Below are 18,677 nucleotides of genomic sequence, written 5' to 3'. Positions count from 1 at the left end.
TCCTTCATATTTTGATATATAATGACGAGCATCGCATTTATCAAAAATCTGAAATAAAAATGGGGGTCACCATTCTCGTTTTTGATTTAACTTGAATAAAACATCTCAAAATAGTCGAAAACTGTTCGAAAACTGACACTTTTCCAACTGGAGACTGGGGCGAGTTAGATAAATATCGCAATTTCTCTACTCATAAAAGAGAGAAAAGTGAAAATTGTTTTTGGACATGTATCTTATTTAGTTTCCGAAAGAAGAATGCCTAAACTTTGTTAGTTCCATGTTTTTAGTTGCATGCGCAGAAAAATGCGCAGTGCAAAACAAGGGAATTACCTTAAAAGTCAAGTCTCAAATATTAAACATGGTTTACACGATATAAGGGATTAGCGACGAAGATTAAAGGTCCGGTTCAGCAAAGCCGTTCATGATGAAGGACGAAACTGGCTTTATTTGTCGCCTACATGTAGCACATGACTTTGCCGGTTGCTGGTTGTTGGAGGGGGAATTGTAGGAAAGTTTGACTGATTCTCGACGGAGTCGTAAACTTCAGTAAACTAATGGTTTACGGTGTGTGCGAGTTTGGGGTTAAAAATTTCACACTTCTTGGGCGACTTGTTTACATTCAGTTTTGTATTTTGTTCAATATTCTCAGTTACATTGTCAGTAGTTATTAAATGCGTATATTCACTTATTTTGAAATCGCGAAAAGAAAAGAGAAAATTTAAAGAATTTTGTGTGGGTTCTGAGCTAGCGGAACACAAGATTGTGTCTTGATGCGAATCACCAACAGCAAGCTTTCAGTTCACGCTTGGAGGTGCGTGAAAAGCCTCACCAAAAGAACAAGGCCAACATATAATCAAATATTTGTGATACGCTGATAGCTTTACCTGCCTCTGGGCTTCGATGGTATGAAAAACGTGCATACATTAAAATAAGTCAAAATAATAAACAAGTTCTATCATGAAAAATATCAGTTTTCTAATGGCTTTACGTCGAAAGGTCTAAATTTAGCATTAATTGACCAAAATCGATTACTGAAAAAAATTATCACCATACCCGCATAAAGATCAAGAAGCCAACAACAGGTTACCAGAAAGAAAATAGTACTCATCAGGTGCAATAAACAGGCAATTATAACGCTGTTTAGCGCTGGTTTTTGCTGGTCTTGGCATTCAATCAATCAGCTGTACTCCTATTGTTCTTACCACCTGTTCAACACACGCTGATTGGTCCATTCCTGTTAACACTGTCAATAAAGGAGCTACAAAGTCACATGACACCGGAGGCCGTATTTGAAGAATATGTATTTTTTTAAAAGTTCGTTGTTTTGAAGAAAAGAAAGCTGATGTTTTAGTCGGATTTAATCATGGTTTGTAAATCGCTGGCGGACTTTTTTGAATCAGCAAACGAGTAAAGAAATGATTTGTAAAGGATATTTATCCACGTGGTATTTGGCATTGGAAGATTTTTGAACGGATGGGGATCGACCAGATATTATTCGGAAAACCAAAATATAAAACGTTTCGTGATGAGTGGAGATGGCCAGAATACTCACGAAAATGGCATGGCTAATGAAGGCAAAGACAACTTCTCCCCTAAAGTTTACAGGAAAGATGCTGAGAACGATCGTACTGAAAAGGAAATGGAAAAAGAACGTGGTACGGATGGCGATGACAGCAACGGTGAACGAAATACACCATCTACCCTTAGTGGGATTGTACAGGGTTTATTAGGATGTCTTAGGCCAGTTTGGAAGCTCATTGGTAAAACACACAAAAACGAAAATGTTGACGACTGGATTATTCCATTTGAAGATATTCGCGAGCTTCAGTGGCTTGGTTCAGGCGCTCAAGGAGCTGTTTTCTTAGGGGTATATGGCGTCGAACAAGTCGCAGTGAAAAAGGTTCGACATGAGAAGGACACAGAGATCAAGCATCTGCGTGATCTAAACCATCCAAATGTTGTTCGTTTTAGGTAGGTGGATATATTTTCCTTCTAATACCTGGCTTATGGAATTATTTCTTCTCTAGATAAGCCCTCGACTGATGTTTTAACTTCGTGACTGTTGTGTTGTTGACGAATTTGTGTTTTGAAGTCCACGGTGGCCTCAAACGTGTGGCCGCATTTAAGTTTCAACGCAAGAACACAAGATCACCCGAAATTAACTATTCTCTATTCTAAGATTATTTCATGCACTTGATTTTCATTCATTACTTGAAGTGTATTGATCGCGCGGGTTGATGCTCTGAATGCATGGTTAGGCCAGCTTTATCGCAGTGACAAATTCTCGATATTTTTGTCATTTAACTAACATCTTACTCGTACTACACGTTATTCTAGTATGGTCGATACTATACAGTAATTATACGATTTTACTAATGAACAGCAAATGCTCTATGATTGAAGCTGATTTTACCATCGCATTAGGAGGTCAATTCTAGTGATTGTATTTTTGATTGTGCCTTTGGGACTGCGGTGGATTTCATCCAATTCATGTGTAATTTCGTTTGGTAACCTATTTATCCTCTGCGTAATTTCATGTATAAACATGAGAGATATAACACTGTACCATGCAAAATTATATATGTATATCCACTTAAAAATTCCTTTAATGTAGCCAAAAATTCCAAAACGAACACGTTGTCCGGTCTCTTGATGAAATTGTGATGACTCAAATCTAGGCTAGCAATATTGTTGCCTTTTAAGGTCATTCCTCTGAACATATTACTCATGGATGTGTTTTATGCAAATAATAGAATTGTTTGGGCTTAGCAGGAAATATTCCTTCACACACTGATGTTGAAACAGTGATGTGTTCTTTAAATATCATATACATACATGTATGCATTTATCTTTTCAAATTCTTTTCTTTTCTTTCTTGTAATAAATTTCCTCTTTCATCTTTCATTTGTTTACTATCATATATATAGAAGTCCAATTTCATCACATATTGTTTCTTACATCCAATGAAATTTAAAACAAAAAACAAAAAGAGTGTAAATTTAAAAAGCAATATCTTTGACACATGCCAAAAATGGTTTCCTACTGTTTGACTTATATTTAAGGTAATTCCCTTGTTTTGCAGTGCGCATTTTTGGGGCCACCGGAAGTGATCAGAAAAAAATTAAGATTCATGAGATAATAGTTCTTTGCAGACTCTATGATCGTATGAATGATGGCTAGCATATCATTCTACAATATTACGTGGATATTTTTTGACAAAACAACAAAGAAACACACTGATTTGTCATATTTTCCTTTCCGCCTCTCAAATACTCTCATAAAGTCGAATAGAAATCCCTACAAAAATCTATTTCTTCATGTGTTAGAAAAATCAAGTTTTTCTAAAAAAAATGATAAAACTTAGATTTTAGGAGTTTTCTTCGAATGAACTCATAAAAAGTATAGAATCCAGTGCAAAATTTGATGGTTTCGCCCTCTTGAAGTTTAAAATGTGTATGGTTCTTCAATAAAATCATGAAGATTATTCAGCGGTTTTTGAGTGTGCGCTCATTGAGGGCTCAAATTGAACATTCAAAAGTAGTCAACCACCTTAAGCAACTTATCAAGGGTACCCAAAACACCATGAAAGCACCTAATCAATGTCAGCATGATTTTGAATGCATGCTTATGCATGCTAATAAACCAATCAGAGTACTTGTCATATTGTGACTATGTTATATTAAGTTATTATTATAACATGCATAGCTGCATAAAATTTTGTGCTGGGACCATTATTTCACAGCGTAGACTGAAATTGTAGCCAATGAGCAATCATTATCACATTGACCACTTTACCAATCATGTTGTTTCATTTCTTCAGTAATGTTGATAAAATCTAAGTTGCTTGTCAAGTATATCTAGACTTTGTTGTTTGCTATATTACCATTAAGTTTGTCTTTCAAAATGCTTGGTTTTCATTATCCTTTTTGATTGCGTAACTTTGTAAAAGTGGTCCCATATATATTAAATTGGTGTGTTGATTAACTTTAATTGTTACAATATGAGTATAGAATGAGAGAGAGTCTTTCCTGGCCTTCCATTTTGATTTATGATTGTACTGTACCCAATTAATACCTGTATTTTGTCAACGTTCTCTGATTATAAAGTTCATTAATATAATGTTATTTTTTATTGATATAGGGGTGTGTGTAACCAACCTCCAGTGTATTGTATAGTAATGGAGTATTGCCCTCATGGTCAACTTTTTGAAGTATTACGTGATGGTCGTGAGATTACACCCAACTTGTTGGTTCGTTGGGCCACTCAGATTGCAGATGGCATGCATTACTTACATGGGTTGAAAATAATTCACAGGGACTTGAAATCGCCTAAGTATGTAATTAAACAGATTCTTAATTATGATGAGTAATTAACCATCGGCAGATTTTCAGTGCATTTTGAAGTTACTTTTATCAAGAGTTCTAATTTATGACTTCCATTTTATATTTCTCTCCTTTCTTTCTTTCTTTCTTTCTTTCTTTCTTTCTTTCTTTCTTTCTTTCTTTCTTTCTTTCTTTCTTTCTTTCTTTCTTTCTTTCTTTCTTTCTTTCTTTCTTTCTTTCTTTTTCTATATTAGTGAGTTAAGCAGATATGTCATTTATGACAAACATGAAACTTCAATTGAAAAATCTTTTTAGGAACCCCCTTTAACTCTTTAAGAAATTTGTGACACCCTCCTATTAAGTCAACAAGGAAACAGCTTTGATCAAAATAAGAAAGGTTTGATCCACCAAAACAGCCTGGTGCCCCAGCCCTCTGATGCCCCAGCCCTCTGATGCCCCAGCCCTCTGATGCCCCAGCCCTCTGATGACCCAGCCCTCTGATGCCCCAGCCCTCTGATGCCTCAGCCCTCTGATGCCCCAGCCCTATGATGCCCCTGCCCTCTGATGCCCCAGCCCTCTGATGCCCCTGCCCTCTGATGCCCCAGCCCTCTGATGCCCCTGCCCTCTGATGCTCCTGCCCTCTGATGCCCCAGCCCTCTGATGCCCCAGCCCTCTGATGCCCCAGCCCTCTGATGCCCCAGCCCTCTGATGCCTCAGCCCTCTGATGCCCCAGCCCTCTGATGCCCCAGCCCTCTGATGCCTCAGCCCTCTGATGCCTCAGCCCTCTGATGCCTCAGCCCTCTGATGCCCCTGCCATCTGATGCCCCAGCCCTTTGATGCCCCGGCCCCCCTTCCCTTAGGTACTTATGGCTTCCATGAAAATATTTTGTGAATAATGACAGTTGACATTATGTTTTGTAGTGTTCTTGTGACCTCCAATGACAGTCTCAAGATATCTGACTTTGGCACATGTAAAGAGTTCAATGATAAAAGTGCAAAGATGACTTTTGCTGGTACTGTGGCTTGGATGGCACCAGAAGTCATTAGAAATGAGCCTTGCTCTGAGAAAGTGGACATCTGGTATGTGCTCATTAAAAAAAGTGTCTGTTTAAATATAAAGCAACCAAGGGTGGACCAAATAATTTTTGAGAGAAGGTCCAATTGTATACTTTATACAAAACTTACTAAGACGATGGATTGAATCTAAGATGTGACAGGGGGGTCCATACCCAGCCTCCCCCTGGATCCCCCTAATATATGGTAACTTTATGGAATTTTATTGTTCACTTTGGGCTCACCTAGCTAGCGGACTACTCACAATGTTGAGTAGACATAAATATTTCAAGTGACTGTTACTGACTAGCTAAAAGTCATTGAATTTTGCTTTAATTGCTGGATTAATGGTATCATTGCCAGGGCTGTCAACTCTCCCAGATAAACCGGGAGTCTCCAGATTTTGGACCATATCTCCCGGTCTCCAGATTAGAGTCTCAAATCTCCCGGATAATCCCCAAAGCTGACCATTTCTTGTGAGACTCGACTTTCACAACCATAAAATTCCAATTATTTTATGTGTTTGTGTTATTTTACATCGCTGCTAACAAAATCAAAACGTTCCGTGGCTGTTCTTGCAAGCAGGCCATTGTAATGTAAGCGATAATCTGATTGGTCAGAATGACATCTTTTCGCGCGCTTTTTGACGCGCTATGACGTCATGTCCCTTCCCTATCAATTCTCCAGATTTGAATATCTCAGGAGTTGACAGCCCTGCATTGCCAAAACGATTTCTAAAATACTAGCTAGTTTCCCATAAATCAGGATTATCAGGATTTTCTCTTTTGCTTTGGGAATGATTTATGGGATTTTGTATATTGAGAATGGGATTTATAACTGGAAATAGAGAATAGAATTTTCAAAATAAGAATGGGAGGATTTTTTTCATGGCAGAAAAATCTTTTAAAAGAAAAAAAATTAGAAAAGTGATAATAATGCAAATCAGCTGATCTGAATATTAGCATAGAATCAAAGTGCTGGATTTTTTCTCATGAAGATATTAAATTAGTCTGGGAAATGGGATTGAGATCCACTAGAATCACTTATTCTCAATATGTTTCTTCAACAGGTCCTTTGGAGTTCTTTTATGGGAGTTATTGACTGGTGAATTACCATATAAGGTTTGTAAATAGCACCTAAGAGGCACAACTTTATAAAAAGAAAACACCATCTCATTGGTTAGAATTAATGAGTTGTTTGAAATAGCTGTCAAGTTATGCATTGGAACTGTGACTTAACCTGCAACCACCAAAAACAGATTTTTCTTTACAATACAATATATAATCTTTTGAGGAAAGCATGTTATCATTAATTTATCACAACAACAGAACACCTTCACAAGAATTAGGTGTAAAGCAAGTAATTCTCCAGCTGCTGTCACCATTTAAAATCATCCATCATGGTCACCAAGCAAGACAAAAAAGTGGTCGTAGTGCAGTAGTCCCACTTATAACCCTCTAAGTCCCCAGCTCAGGCCTGTAGCAAGGCCTGGATATCCTGGGGAGAGGAGACAATTTAATGCTTGTGTCGACTTGGAGACAAAAACTAGTGGGACACACCCCAACCCCCCAGCTAGCCCCTTCCCTTGCTACAGGCCTGCTCCAGCTAACGTTTATAATGTGTTTACAGGGTGTTGATTCATCTGCTATTATATGGGGTGTGGGCAGCAATAACCTTCAGCTACCAGTACCTTCAACATGTCCGGATGGAATCCAACTTCTTATGAAACTTTGCTGGTTAGTAACATAAGCATTTGTGTGTGTGTGTGTGTGTGTGTGTTTTGGATTGTATGGAAGGGAAAGAGGATTTTAAAGGATTTAGATTTTTGTTCATATTGGTGCCCTCTAAATGCCTTCATTTTTCTTTCTCTTGTTTTGTTTCAAGAAAACGAATCGATTGTATTTATAGAGTCTCGTTGAAAAAATCGTGAATAGTTAAATGATTTAGATCTTTGTGATTTTATTAGGAAAAGTAAGCCTAAAAATCGTCCGTCATTTCGTCAAGTGTTGATGCACATTGAAATTGCAGCTGCAGATGTCTTGAATACACCAGCAGATTTCTTCTTAAACCAACAAGTAAGTCGTCACTCAAATGCTATATGAAACTCGTGTTAGAGCCAGCAATGCACTTATTTATGGTGGCTGTTGTTACAGTTCATAGAAATGAGGCTCATGAAGCAATAAAATAAGTCCAATCAGCCAGGGTCGTGGGAAAGTGTACTATTTTCCCGCCAAAAGACGCGCATACGCATTTTATCTTTAGAGTTTTTCTGCTATCTTCAATGACGACATCTTCAATGACAGCTACTGTAAAACGTTTGGAGGGGGTAGTCGCCCTCCCCTCACTACGCTACTACAAACTTAATACTTTTCTAAGAAAGCAAATTATTGAAATAGCCGTTCTTTTGGATATGAATTTAGGTATAGCAAAAAATCGCGCACGCGTGCTGTATGCTTTCCATAAAGCACGCTCCTCGACCACTCAGAAGGCGAAGGTGCGGACAGAGAAGTAACTTTATCTTTCATCCTTAAGGAGCTTAGGAGAGTAGGAAGTGATTAAAGTCCGTACTATTTTATAACCGGAGGTCTTCTCTTTTTTTATTGTTGTGCCGAGGCTATCTAGATCAAACAACTTAATACGAATCCCTTCTCAATGTTTTCTAGATATCTTGGCGATCAGAAATCAGTGTTGAGTTCGAGAAGATGAGAAACGAAAGTGCAAATTTACAAAATCTTCACCAGTTACAGCGGCTCGATGATGAACTAATACAAAGACGAAAGGAAGAACTCAAGTAAGACAAAAAAATTGAAGCATGTTTACCGGTGAACAACATTTGGTAACTCAGTCTGTTGGTTTTTTATATTGTAGACATGCACGCGATATCAGAATGCATTATGAAGAAAAGCTTGAAAGAGCAAACAGCCTTTACCGGGAATTGAACACGTGTATGGAGCAACTAGAGTTAAGAGAAAAGGAGCTTATGAGGTACGTCACACAGAAACACTGGCTTAAAATGTTTGCTTACTTGTGTCATATTTCGTCCTCCCCTCCATCACTACCGCAACCTCTTTTACGCCACCCTCAGTATGATATTCTTCTCATAACCCCGATCGCCAGCCCCTTCTCCCTTCTCTACCATGACCACCATGGTAACAAAGTTTTAGTTTGGGTGACTAAGTTATTTCAGTTATGAAGAGCTATTCCCACTGAAATCATTGACCGATAAACAGTACGAATCAGTTGGTTTTAGCTTTATCAGGCTATCCAATCTTTCTGTGTTTAGAGACTTTCATTTCAGCCTTATCACGCTTATTCTGCGATAATTATTTAAGAAGCTGGTTCGTTGCTTTCTCTCTGACATTTAGGCGGGAACACCGGCTCAATGTGTACACTGGGAAACCAAAGAAAAATGTATTGAAACCAGAATTGAGGGAAAAAGCGACTGTGGTTGAACGAATGCTGTCACATCAAAAAATAAGTAGGAATGATACTTCTAGCTGGTAAGTAAAGTTCTTCATCATCATCATTACTTGTCTAGGTACCATAGCTTTATACTCGATTTTACGACAAACTTTATCACCCGATTTAACAACAAAACTTTGTAACTCATATTCTAAAGTAATAAAGTAAACTGGATTGAGTGTACTTATGGCACCCAGGACTACGTTAGGAATTTATGTCAGGGGCGTACCTAAAGAATACACAAGAAATAAGGAGGAGGAGGAAGGAGAGAGAGGGGGGCAGTAGTATTTATTTTTGTTTGTTTGTTTCCTTGTTTGTTTGTTTGTTATGGTCATTCTCGCAGATGACATTGAAAAAACCTGCACAACGTCCCTATACATGGTAATGTTATCCTTTTTTTTGTCATTGTAGTCCCAATTCATCAAGTAGCTCTAGTAGTATTTATTTTTGTTTGTTTGTTTCCTTGTTTGTTTGTTTGTTATGGTCATTCTCGCAGATGACATTGAAAAAACCTGCACAACGTCCCTATACATGGTAATGTTATCCTTTTTTTTGTCATTGTAGTCCCAATTCATCAAGTAGCTCTAGCAGTCCCCCAAAAAACGTAACATTATATTGCCATAACATTGACGGAGAGCCAAAGGAGATGGAAGATACCTCTCGCAACCGCCCTTTAAAAAAGTGTAGGAGTTACAGCAAATCAAAGCGGCCGAGGCGACGGCAAGGATCTTATTCAAGCGCTGATCGAAGTCCAGTAACAAAAAGAAGTCCAGTGTGTTCTGAATCCAAAATCTGTCTTGACGAACAAAATATGAACATTGAAAACGGATGCCATATTAATCCATTATGTAATGGTCACTGTGAGGTTCAAAAATGTACACATTTAACAAAGTCTTGTAGTCCGGTATCTCATCCTCGAGATATTCCTGGCTCTAGAACTACTAATGATTCTTTCAATGAAAGAAGGTCTGTTAATTCTAGTGATAGTGGACCTCATCCAGCTAGCAGCTGCGAATCTGATGAAGATCAAGCCAAAAAGGAATCAGTTCCAAATGATTGGCATGCTAGTGCAAGAACATATAACAATAATCAAAATCTTTCAAAAAGTACACAAGATGGTCAAAACGAAACTTGTTTGTCCGCCAGTTCTGAGGATGGCTGTGACAGTTGGGATATAGACGCTGATTTAGCTCATAATGTCCTGCATGAATCCTTCGAGTTCTGGGGGCACGAGGGCCGTATACGACGAATCGTCGAACGGTCTACGAGGCCGGCGTCAATGGAGCATTACGAGGTACGTTTAGTCATAGTTAATAGACTATGGTTTGGTTAATTATATATTTATTGAAGTCAATATTTATACAGGACTAGCCAGTTTAGCTAGGCTAGTTTAAATGGAGTCCTGATAAATTAATAGCTATCCATTCGGTTAGTCTATTCATCGATTCACGTTACGTCATCGCCGCCATGTTGGTGCCATTTAACAAAAGATTTCTCATTAAGCATCCATTGTTAACCGCACCAAGATGGTCGCCATGTTTTTGTCTTTTGACTCTCTTGGGAATGCTTGTAGCCCATTAATACCATTAGGAAAACTATTCAGGCAAAAGACATCCGATAAATACTGGCTACTGCGAAACATATATTTCCTTTGAGTGATTTTATTGGATGCCAAAAATCTATACATTGACTAGAATATAGTTACATTTCTGATGTGGCGTTGTTTGTTTATACCACAAAGGACAGTCTGTCCCATTCTGAGGTTGAGGAAAAGACGGTGTCGAGTTGGAGACGCTGTATTACAGCGTCCATCAAGTTTTTTTCATCAACCCCAGAATGTCTAATATGGTCTCTGGATCGTGCACAATTTGCTGCAATTATCATCAGCTAGTGTTTCTTCAGCATAAACCTCAATTCCAAGATGTATTAATATTTGTATTTCTGACAATACTTTTGCAGAGCTGTGAAGATGAAACAATTTCACCAAGGAAGAGGCACAAATCTGGCTCTGTTCAACATGATAACCAGTAATGTTCTAGGATGATATAGTCTCCCACACAGCCGCTTTCAGTGTCGTCACGACACTGAAAGCGGCTGTGGGGGAGACTAAGGATGATATGGATTAACATTAAATAGCTAGCTTTATTTTAATAAATTTCCATGGACAAGCACGATTGTGCTGTCTACGATCAGTAACCAATTTTGTACATCGCTCGGGTCCGGTATGAGACTGAACAGGAGGGTGACGGTTGCCTATAACAAATAGCAAATACCATAGCCAGCGTCTCCTGATTATCTGATTTTAGATAGATACTTTTGACCATTCTGGAAGGAATACCCTAGAAATAATATCGAGTCCATTACATGGAAATCTGTTACTTATGAAGCACTTATTACATGAAGGAAAAACGATACCCATGACCAACCTTTTTAAAAAGAGACAAAATGGATCCAACATTTCTAGTTTTTATAGCTTGCGTTTTGGTTGAGCTTAACGAAACCTTTTTTTGTTGGCTTCTTTGGTTATAATATCAATCGGCCATGAAAGATTCAGGCAGAGTGCGAAAAACATCATTAGAGAGTTTTAGATTTACGTTCACGGCAAACGTGAAACGTCAGTAAAAAATTCTTTTAAATTACTGAAAAAGAATCGCAAAAAAGTCCAAGTAGTAGAAAAACAAAAGAGTATTTGCGCTTGGTGAGAAGGTTTGTAAAAGGTAAAGTAAAATAAAGGAAAACTATGAAAACGTGGTCACGTTTGCCGTTTGCGGGGAGAAAAAAAAGTCAATCTAAAACTCTCTATTGTTTCTAAGGTACGGGGTGGATTTCCTGTGGAAAATGTGACTTGAATTTGATGGTCACAGTGTCTGGCTATACAAGGGTCGCCAACCATGGCCCAAAGAAGTTTTATTCGCGGTCCTGCGAAGGCCGAGACAACTGGCAAAGGATATGGTGTATGGATCATCCACTCATATAGTAATTATTCACATAATTATTTAAAGCAAAAAAAACACTACGGATATTTTAATTCCATTCTTTTATTCCATTTAGAAATCTTTTGACTATTAGCTTACATTTGCTATCAGTTCTATGTGAGAGTTGACATTATGGCAGGTATTTTGTTTTATGTTGTCTTCTGTTGCTGTTTTTCTTCAAGAATCATTTTAATTCATGCGAAATGCTTTTGGTATTCTGGGCAATCTGCACACAACTAAACTAAAATACCTGTCTTACTGAAAGAGTCAACTCAAGCCATAAGTTGGTGCTCTAATATATTTGACTTGTAGATCCCAAGGCAAGGATAAGGTCTTTGGACGATCAGCGTAACAGCACTTTTCTTCCTAAGATTAGAGGCAGGTCCTTTGACAAGTGCATATATAGTTATTTGAATCACATGTAGTTATTTGCAAGTATTTTAGTGTATATATAATTATTTGAAGTATTTAACGTAAGAAAAAATACCGTTACATTAAATGGAAATAAATCTAGTGAACTTGATATCCTGCCGAATTACATAAGGTCAGTATTTATTCATTGAATGAGAAGGAGGTGCTTCATTCGAGTCCCTTTAAGAATGAGAGACTTGTGAACAAGACTTTTGCAATTGTTAGGGTGCATGTTACGTCGTACATAGCCGCCATGTTGGTTGACAATAACAAAATATTCCTCATTAGCTTCTCTTGTCAAATCAACCAATATGCATTTTGTTTTATATAGTTTTCTATATCTCAGGGGATTTTGAATCACGTGGTTGCAACCTAAGAATATGTGTCACGTGACTAACTTCAAGTTTATTCTCCAAGAATTAGATTACACCGTTTATACTATATATGAGTAAAAAGAGCTGAAGACACTTCAGAAATATCTTATTCGTGTTTGTGGCTTACTTTTGCCTTTAGACTTGGCTCTGGACTTATTTACAGTTTTAGGGGCCTTGGCTTTGGCTTGTCCCTGAGGCTTTGACTTTTTAGATTCCTTTTTCGCCTCCGGCTTGCCCTTAGCTTCAACTTTGAGATCCTCTGGCTGCACCGCAAGAACTCTTCTCAACTCATCTTCATTGGTTATGAGCTTGTTCAAACGACCTTCAATGTTTTCAAGGGATGGGTCATTCAGTTCCTTCAGTAGATTGAGGTCATTGATGAAGAAATGACCTAGATTTTTTTCGTTTATTCTCTGTTTTAGGTAATCCAACACTCCTTTAAGCCTTTCTCCCATGTCTTTTCCGCACCATTCAAGGTTTTCTTGACCTTTATCAAAGTTGTAGTGAAGAAATGCAGTTTTTATGTGATAAGATGACAGCTTGGCGAGGGTTGGATCATTTTTCACTACTGTCTTGATAACTTTGACCACCTCACGTCGACAGCCTGAATCTTTTTTGTCCAGGTTTTCCATCTGTTTTTTCTCCTGAAGAGAAAAGGATTGTCTCCAAAGCATTTCCCTCGTGCATTTCATGTTTTCGGTGATCATTTTTTCAGGTAGCTGTTTGGCAACGTAGTGCCTTCCTTCAGCAGGAACTGAAAGTGAGCTGTCCTTCTTTGGTTTAAAAAGAAATGCAGGTACAAGATCTACCTCTAGTTTCTTTTTGGCTTCCTTATCGTCAATAAGAAGCTTAGTGGCAGGACCATTATCTGAAGGTTTTAGATGAGGGTCTTTTTCGCTTTTTTGCTTCTTGTATTGGTTAACTGCTTGCTGGACAAGGCCAAAAAACCAGCTTCTCACCTTGGTGGGTCTCACGTACCCCTTACTATCAACAAAGCGCCAATACTTGCTGGATTTCTTTGTCACTTTGATTAGAGCATAACCAGGAACGCCATCGACTTCCTCTACCATCAAATCGGCATTGTTCTTTGTGTCAAGAGCAACAAGAATATCCAATTCATCAGCATCCTCAGTCTTCAAGTGCTCGTAAAAGCTACCCGTGAATTCGAAGTGGTTGAATATTCCCTTCGATTTTTCTTGGCAGAATTGACGAACATACTCAATATGAGTATCAGCCATTTTTCTCGCCCATCTTGTATTTTCCTTTGGGATCTTTACCTTGCTTGCAGAGAACTTCCTTATTGCTCCATTAAGATCCCTTTTGGGGTGTTTACGATGCTTTGAAAATGGCTGGTTCTTCTGCTGGTCTTTATTTTGCAATTGGGATTTCTTTGGGTTTTTTCCTAATGGGACATCAAATTTAGCTGTTCTTTTCGATTTCTGGTCTGCTGATTTTTTTTCAAACTTCTGGGATGAGGACTTGCTTGACGAAACCTTTTTCGATGCTCTTTGTGATTTTGAACCTTTTTTATTGTCAATATTTGATGCAGTTTTCATGATCTTTTGCTTGTTAACCCTAGGCGTTTTTCCTGGACCCTTTTAATTTGGGAATAAAAAGTAGATTAAAAATTTGCAAGTGCTAGCGCTGGTAGGAACTTTTCTCTCGGTTGGTTTTGGAAATCAGTTCTACTCTTAGTTTTCTTTCGCATCCCGTATATACTTATTTCAATAAAGTTAGTCACCAAAAACCTAGAAAGCTGTGATCGCTGAGAATCGTGGGAAATATTTTATATCCAACAAGTAAAGATTTGGACACAAACTGAAGCTGTTGAGGATGCTCAGAGGAGGTGAACTTGTAACTGGTAAAATATCTCAAAACCATCAACAGTTATCAAGCGGTTGAAACATGTAAATGTATCTACCCAAAATCCTTGTCGGTCTCAGCTTTATAGCTTTTCAGGTGTGACTAACTTTATTGAAATAAGTGTATATGCCAATTTGCAAAATCATATAGTTGTGATTAAAAATGACGTAAACTTAAAGCTGAGATTCTATTCAAGAAAAAGATATGCATTGTTACCAACAGTATCATAACTAGAGCTATAGGGACATGTTGTCCATGATACTGAGCCCTGCACGTGATAAGATCTTTCATGTGATCCTAGTGGCACCACAGCCTGAAGAACAAGGTCAACTCCCTCTTTATATAAACAATGATTTTAAAAATCCTAGTCAACTACAATCAGCACTGCGCCCCTATATTATTGTTTACATCGTTCGCCTTGAGCATTCGCATTCGAGCAAAATTTCTGCAAATTTGCAATGCCAAAGTCATTAAATTCCCAGAGTTTCTTTCCTTCCATTCCACGGCAGGTATGTTGAATTTTTCAGAGAGATTCTCTTTGTGACATTATGACTTTTCGGTTTCGATAAACTGTTAGAAATCACAATTAATTTTCGAAATGGCTACCTTAGATTCGTTGCCAAAATGTATAAAATCCCGCGGAAAGCTTTAAAGGAAATGGCTTTTTAAACTTCAGCTGTATTGTTTCCGGCACGCAGTGCATTGTAGTTGACTAGGATTTTTTTTTTTTCTTTGTTGCAAAAACTAGAAATAATGTATCTAAAATCTTACCAGTGAAGAAGAAGCGCTTGTTATTATAGCCTCAGTGTAGTCTAAGTCAGCACCAAATACATTGCCTGGTTCATAGTCCAAGTAACGGTCAAGAAAATAGTCTGGTTGATCGTTGTCTAAGTCATCATCAAGAAAATAGTCTGGTTGATCATTGTCTAAGTCGTCATCAAGAAAATAGTCTGGTTCGCAGTAATCGTCATAGTCATCGTACCACATTCCTGTAAGGGTGAAAAAAGTGCACCAATTTCGACATCAAAACCAAGCCATTTGGTGAAGCCTTAGTTGAATAGCCGTATTTGCTTTTGCGAAATTGAAAGTGCTACTTGAATTTTTGCGAATCTTTAATAAGAGACTGTGCAATAATTATCGGGGGGGGGGGGGTTCTAAAATCAATAGGGGGGGTCAGTCAAAAGTTAAATTGGAGTGTAGAGTAGGGGGGGTTAGAAGCTAATTGCTTAAATATGGAGAGGGGGTCATAAGTCTATTTGGGATTTTATTCAATATAAAATTGAAAAGATGCATATAAATGTACTATTTAAAATAAACATTCATTGTTATATTTTTTACTGCATAAAGAACAGAACTTGTCACAGGTGCAACCTCAAAACCATATGTGTTGAAATATATTGTATAAACTAAGTATCCTTTGTAATAAAAACAGTACAAAAAGCAGTACTAAAAACAGTACAAGTCACAACTTTCTATACTGTATATAGGACTGTATATAAGACAACTGACTATGTCATGTCTTTTTTGTTTTGCTTCGTAATAATTCTTCTATCTTTATGTTCATGATATTTAGTGCTATGTCAAGGATAAAAACAGAAGTTCTGAACAAGCTCCTTGGCTTCCCCAACAAAACATTTTAAAGAAAGAAGATCCCTCAGGCAGGATTTGTCAGTTTGAGATTGTTCGATCCAATCATATAGGTAGCATAGTACTTTTCCATTGCTTTATCCATGTTATCCGACAAATCTCTAATGTTTCTTTCAATACCAGTAGTAATAAAGTGCAGTGTTACTGAGTTGAATTTATGATGACATTTCAGTACAGTTTGGAGTTTCCCACTTCTTTTAGAAAGCAGCTATCATCCTTATCAGTTATCTTTAATTTCATTTGTTCATATTTTTGTAGTATTTCAATGGCGTCATTTTTACATCTCTCTATATTTGCATTATCGCAATGTATCATGATGTATGGGGGGGGAGGGGTTGATAGTTATTTCATTTCAAAAGGGGGAGGGGTGAGAAGTTATTTTACGCTTAGCACAGGGGGGGTTGAGCTTCAATTTAATTAAGCCCAATTTGGAGAATTTTAGAGGACCCTCCCCCCCGATAATTTTTGCACAGTCTCTAAAGCGTGGTTTTCACTAGCAACATAAGCATAAGTATAAACACAGACATAAGCATATCAAGCCCACTCACTTCTCTGTTGACGTCCCCACTGCGACATAAGCACAAGTACAAGCAAAAAGGCATATAAGCTTAAGCACAAGGATCAACGGGCTTTTTATGCTTCTGCTTGTGCTTACTAGTATGTTGCCTTATGTCATGGCGAGGACGGTTCTTATGCTTATGTCATAGTCTGCACGACGTCCCTCACCAAATACCAGTTTCTTATTTTGTTATCAAAATATCAGCTAGTTTCATGCTCATTATTCAAAATATCAATTTTAATCACTAACGTACGTCAATAGCCGACCTTTGGGCTTTTAAAATAAGTTAGATTTACCATAGTTAGTAGAGTACTTACTATGGATTTACAATCAATTTACAATTTATAATTTACAATCATTAGTGTTGACAGTCAATGACGTCACAGACTCTGATAAAAAATTCGCGTAAAAATATAATACTTCCCAAAGGAATTCATTATCAAATGCAAGTTAAAACTCTATCCATTGTTTATTAGAGCCTTAAAGATTCTTCTATTAAAGTTTCAGCTGAAGTAAATTTCGGACGGTTTTCGTCCAAGAAGCACTTTTATAATAACTGAGTTGTTAATCGGTTGCAAATGAACCTTTTCAAGAATCTTAGTAGTTGTTCCCTCTTCTTGCACGGCCGAGTAGCTCAATTTTGATTTCACAAATCGATCGACTGAAAATACATTTTGAAGAACATCGTAACATCCAGTATTGCTCGGCTTGCATGTGAATACATATCTTAGCATAAATAGTTTATCATTCAACTGATCAAAGTCGATCGATGACTAGAACAGTTTTTCAATGTCGGTATGCCGTAATATAAAAAACTCATTGCATACAAGAATTCTTTTTGACGACATTCGTGACAGAATAACATAACTTATGAATACTTACTCAGCTCGAAATATCTTGAAGATCGAAGAATATAGCTGGTTTGCTTGGTTTGTGTGGCCAGATTTATTAATGAGGGAAATTTCCCGCTTAGGCCACCCCGCAGACTCGATATTGATTTTTCCAAGAAAACCAGACGACACATTACAAAATTTCCATACACGTAACGCATAACGCAACGAGGTTCACTTGAGTGAAACTGTTTTGAATACTGATGTATGGGATCTATTAATATTGTGCTTTCCATTCCCCTCCCACCAGTATCACCGGCAACACTTGTAGGCATGTATGGAGTATTAAAGCAAGGTGAAAAAATTTCCTAATTTCCAGATTTTTTTGGTTGTAACGAGAATTAAAAATCTATTCAATCAACACTAATCTTTATAGTTGGGATCCCTGTGTACTATATGCTGTACTAATCTCGAGAGAAAAGTCCGGCTGCACGGCAGGCTCGATGATTTTCGGAGTATGCGGTATATTTGTTCAGTGGAGGTCTTCATCAATTATGCGTTGCTTCGCTTACGTACAAACCAACCTTGGCAAAAAGTTGGCAGAGCGAAAGAAGTGCTATTTCTCAAAGATCGGGTAAATTAGCTAAAGCTTGTTAATCATACAGTATAGTGTTAAATAACTAGTGAGAATATCTGCTTTTGATATCAAACCAGCCATGACTTTGTGGTTCTAGCCTCACCCAAGCCAGGTGCCATATTTACGAGTTTATAGTATTCTTGAGGCGTATCACGGCACTACGTACTACTTTTTCCTTTCAAAAAGATTATTTTGTGGTCATTTGTGACTGTTATTGCATTTGTGGTCATATTTTTATTACATTTGTGGCCTTTATTACACTTGTGGTCAAATTTTATTGCATTTGTGACCTTTATTACATTTGTGGCCATTTATTACAGTTGTGGCCCCAACAGGAAGACAATATTGTTTTTAGAATTTTTCGCTTGAACACTGGACTGCCGCCACTGTAGATCACATCCTTGCTGAAGGAGATTGACTATGCAACTATCTAACAGCAATAATTGTTTTGTAAAGTTATTGTTCCATACAAAAACTAATGTATTTATGTTGCACTAAATCGCAATATTGTACATTGTTCAATTTGCTACCTAACTTGATTAGC

The 18,677-nt window shown here is 37.6% G+C and overlaps 2 protein-coding genes across 2 annotated transcripts; one reads left to right on the top strand and one right to left on the bottom strand.

Annotated features, from left to right (window-relative positions):
* The first annotated feature begins 1,299 nt into the window (after positions 1 to 1,299).
* LOC116295778 (mitogen-activated protein kinase kinase kinase 13) lies at positions 1,300 to 12,325 on the top strand. The gene is made up of 11 exons (XM_089032794.1): positions 1,300 to 1,971; positions 4,141 to 4,332; positions 5,244 to 5,402; positions 6,445 to 6,496; positions 7,005 to 7,111; positions 7,342 to 7,450; positions 8,039 to 8,166; positions 8,244 to 8,360; positions 8,741 to 8,875; positions 9,402 to 10,131; positions 10,797 to 12,325. Exons 1-11 carry the CDS (start codon positions 1,526 to 1,528, stop codon positions 10,866 to 10,868), a joined length of 2,247 nt encoding a protein of 748 aa, XP_088888920.1. The 5' UTR covers positions 1,300 to 1,525; the 3' UTR covers positions 10,869 to 12,325.
* LOC116295779 (cyclic GMP-AMP synthase) lies at positions 11,858 to 17,652 on the bottom strand. The gene is made up of 3 exons (XM_031703706.2): positions 17,549 to 17,652; positions 15,232 to 15,449; positions 11,858 to 14,192 (listed from the first exon to the last, which is right to left on the bottom strand). The coding sequence occupies exons 2-3, from the start codon at positions 15,445 to 15,447 to the stop codon at positions 12,693 to 12,695; spliced, it is 1,716 nt and encodes a 571-aa protein (XP_031559566.2). The 5' UTR covers positions 15,448 to 15,449; positions 17,549 to 17,652; the 3' UTR covers positions 11,858 to 12,692.
* Between the last annotated feature and the right edge of the window lie 1,025 nt (positions 17,653 to 18,677).

This window comes from Actinia tenebrosa, unplaced genomic scaffold (genome assembly GCF_029948245.1).
Source record: "Actinia tenebrosa isolate PJP-AT-01 unplaced genomic scaffold, QUT_ActTen_1.0 PGA_scaffold1__47_contigs__length_23844297, whole genome shotgun sequence".
Taxonomy (NCBI): Eukaryota; Metazoa; Cnidaria; class Anthozoa; order Actiniaria; family Actiniidae; genus Actinia; species Actinia tenebrosa.
The sequence above is the reverse complement of the archived record's forward strand: the minus strand, read 5'-3'. Positions and strand labels throughout refer to the sequence as shown.